Source organism: Bos taurus, chromosome 15 (genome assembly GCF_002263795.3).
Source record: "Bos taurus isolate L1 Dominette 01449 registration number 42190680 breed Hereford chromosome 15, ARS-UCD2.0, whole genome shotgun sequence".
Taxonomy (NCBI): domain Eukaryota; kingdom Metazoa; phylum Chordata; class Mammalia; order Artiodactyla; family Bovidae; genus Bos; species Bos taurus.
In genome coordinates, this window is record NC_037342.1 from 80023700 (window position 1) to 80026484 (window position 2785).

General features: G+C 36.2%; 1 protein-coding gene across 1 annotated transcript; it reads right to left on the bottom strand.

Moving 5' to 3' along the window:
- Window positions 1-290: 290 nt before the first annotated feature.
- Window positions 291-1235, bottom strand: OR5G34 (olfactory receptor family 5 subfamily G member 34). The gene has a single exon (NM_001390189.1). It carries the CDS (start codon window positions 1233-1235, stop codon window positions 291-293), a length of 945 nt encoding a protein of 314 aa, NP_001377118.1.
- Between the last annotated feature and the right edge of the window lie 1550 nt (window positions 1236-2785).

A 2785-nucleotide genomic window follows, 5' to 3' on the forward strand; every position in this document is an offset into this window, starting at 1 on the left:
CCCAATTTAAATAGAATTCACATATCCACAATTGTACAAATACTCAGTTTCTTCTAGTATATTTTTATATTTATATTCTCAATTCATTTCTATATTGTTTTTAAACCATTCTCATGTGACAAAGAACAAGACTGGAACAGAAAAAAAAACTTAAGAACTACACCATCTCTCAAATCGTCTTGAATAGGCAGAACCAGGACTCACATGAAATTTCAGATTTCCAGGCTAGTGTTCTTATCACTAAATGTTCTGCACCAACATCTACACTAAAACATTAATAGACTTCTATTTCACCTACCAATTGGACAGTTTTTCCTTTCAAACTTTGTACTGAATGAATTCTTCACCTCTTTGTTCCTCAAGCTATAGATCAGGGGGTTCAACATGGGGGTAATCAGAGTGTAAAAGAGGGAAATCACTTTATTGATATCTAGGGAGGAACATGAGCTAGGTCGAACATAATTGAAGAAAAGAGTTCCACCTAGGATGGAGACAACTGCCAGGTGGGAAGAACAAGTAGAGAAAGCTTTCCTCCTCCCATTGGCAGTCTGGATCCTCAGGATGGCCACCAAGATGCAAACATAGGAGATCATGATGATCAGGCCACTGAGCACTCCTATTGCTCCAGCCAAGGTGAAAAGCACCAACTTATTGATCCAGGTGTCTGCACACGCAAGGGAAAGCAGTGGTGAAATATCACAGAAAAAGTGATTGATAACATTTGGACCACAGAAGGGTAAGCAAAAGGTGAGACTTGTATGAGTCTTGGTGCTTATAAGAGCCACAGCATAAGGGCCTATAACCAGCTGCACACAGACCCTCTGGGACATAATGAGTGTGTACAACAAGGGCTTACAGATGGCTGTATATAGATCATAGGCCATGGAAGCCAGCAGGAAACATTCAGTGGCCACAAAAAGACCAAAGAAAAACATCTGTGCAGCACAACCCATGAAAGGGATGCTTCTTTTCTTTACAAAGATATCACACAGCATCTTGGGGGCAATGGAAGAAGAGGAACACAAGTCTACAAAGGACAAGTGGCTAAGAAAAAAGTACATAGGAGTGTGGAGTCTGGGATCAATCCACATGAGAGTGATCATCCCCAAGTTACCACCCAGAGTGGCAAGATAGAAAAAAAGAAGAATGAAAAAGAGAACAATCTGCTGATAGAGATGATCTGTGAGGCCCAAGAAAAGAAATTCAGTCACTGCTGTCTGATTCTGATCTTCCATTGGTCATCTGCAATCTGTTATAAGAAAGATTTTTTTTTTGATGAAAAACAATCATTGAGTTACAAATAACATATTAAGCCAATAAAAGGTTCTGTTAGATAGGTCTACAATAGACAATTACTGAAACACTTTGGAACTAAAAAATAATATTCCCAGATTCTAGGTTGAGCTTCTCAGTTGGTGCAGTGGTAAGGAATCCACCTGCCAGTGCAAGAGACACTAGAGACATGGGTTCAATTCCTGGGTCATGAAGATCCCCTGATGTATGGAATGGCAACATGCTCCAGTACACTTGCCTGGAAAATCCCAAGGGCAGAGGAGCCTGATGGGCTACAGTATGGGGTCGCAAAAGTCAGACATGACTGAACGACTGAGCACACACACACATACTAGATCCTGGCAGTTTGTGCAAAGATCCTGTGTAAACTAGGGTAATTTACCTTTAATCTCTATTGTTTGCCACCACAAAGAGTCTAATCCTGTAATCTAAAACTCTTTCAAGTTACAAATTTGTATATGAACTACCTTTCATGTTTCATCTTATTGCATAATTGGATATAAAACCCCAGCTAGAGAAACACTGCTAGGAATACTGTAAAACCAATGAGATATTCAGATCCTAACAACATATGACATCTGAGAAGTGAAAAATAGGGTATTTCTTTATTTTAATGATCACATGCATCCTAGTATTTTAAACACACAATTCACATATGTGTTTATCAGTCCATTCCCTACTACCACTTATACAAAGATGTTGAAAGGGTAATATACACAAATGACAGAGGTTACTAATTTAAAAGAATATGACCCATGGAAGGAATGAGGATGCCTTGCCTGTAACATCAAATGATCTGGCAACGTTGGACAGCAAGTTGTCATGGAAACTATATGTAAAATTTAGCATCTCTGCACCAAAATAATGGAGAATTATTCTATATGATATATTATATTTCATATAAACTTATTTTAGGGCATTTATCCTGAAATCTACCAGGCAATATCAATTATGGTAATGTTATATGTAAAATATCAAATGCATGAGACTTTATGCATGAAATACATTCAAGAATATGTTACTTTTGGACTCATTAATTAAGGAATTAGGACTCAAACTGTTTAAAATTCCTACAAGAAGATTACTATGTAGGATAATTTATATGAAAAATAACTTGTTTTAAATAACATTTATTATCACTACAGTGATAAATAAATACAACAAACTACTCGAATTATATAATAGTTATATGTAGAGCTTGATAAATGAAAAACAAAAGTGACTCGATTTGTGATTATCTATCATTATGATTTTCTGCTAATGCTAAGGTGGAGTATATTTTCAACAGTCATAAAGATATTTCTCAGCATAGATTAAGAGCATTATCCATTGCATAAATGCTTTTGTTTAGTTCAAGTTTTAGTTCAAAAACTTTTTATTTATTTGAATGTGAGTCAATTTAGGTCCTTTATAAAGCAAGGAAGATAGTCTTTATGCCACTTTCACAGCTAACATTCTGTGACCTTAGAATTCTTTATGGACTTTGTAGTAC

Coding starts and splice junctions, on each gene's coding strand:
- OR5G34 (NM_001390189.1), bottom strand. CDS start 1,235: ATGGAAGATCAGAATCAGACAGCAGTGACTGAATTTCTTTTCTTGGGC.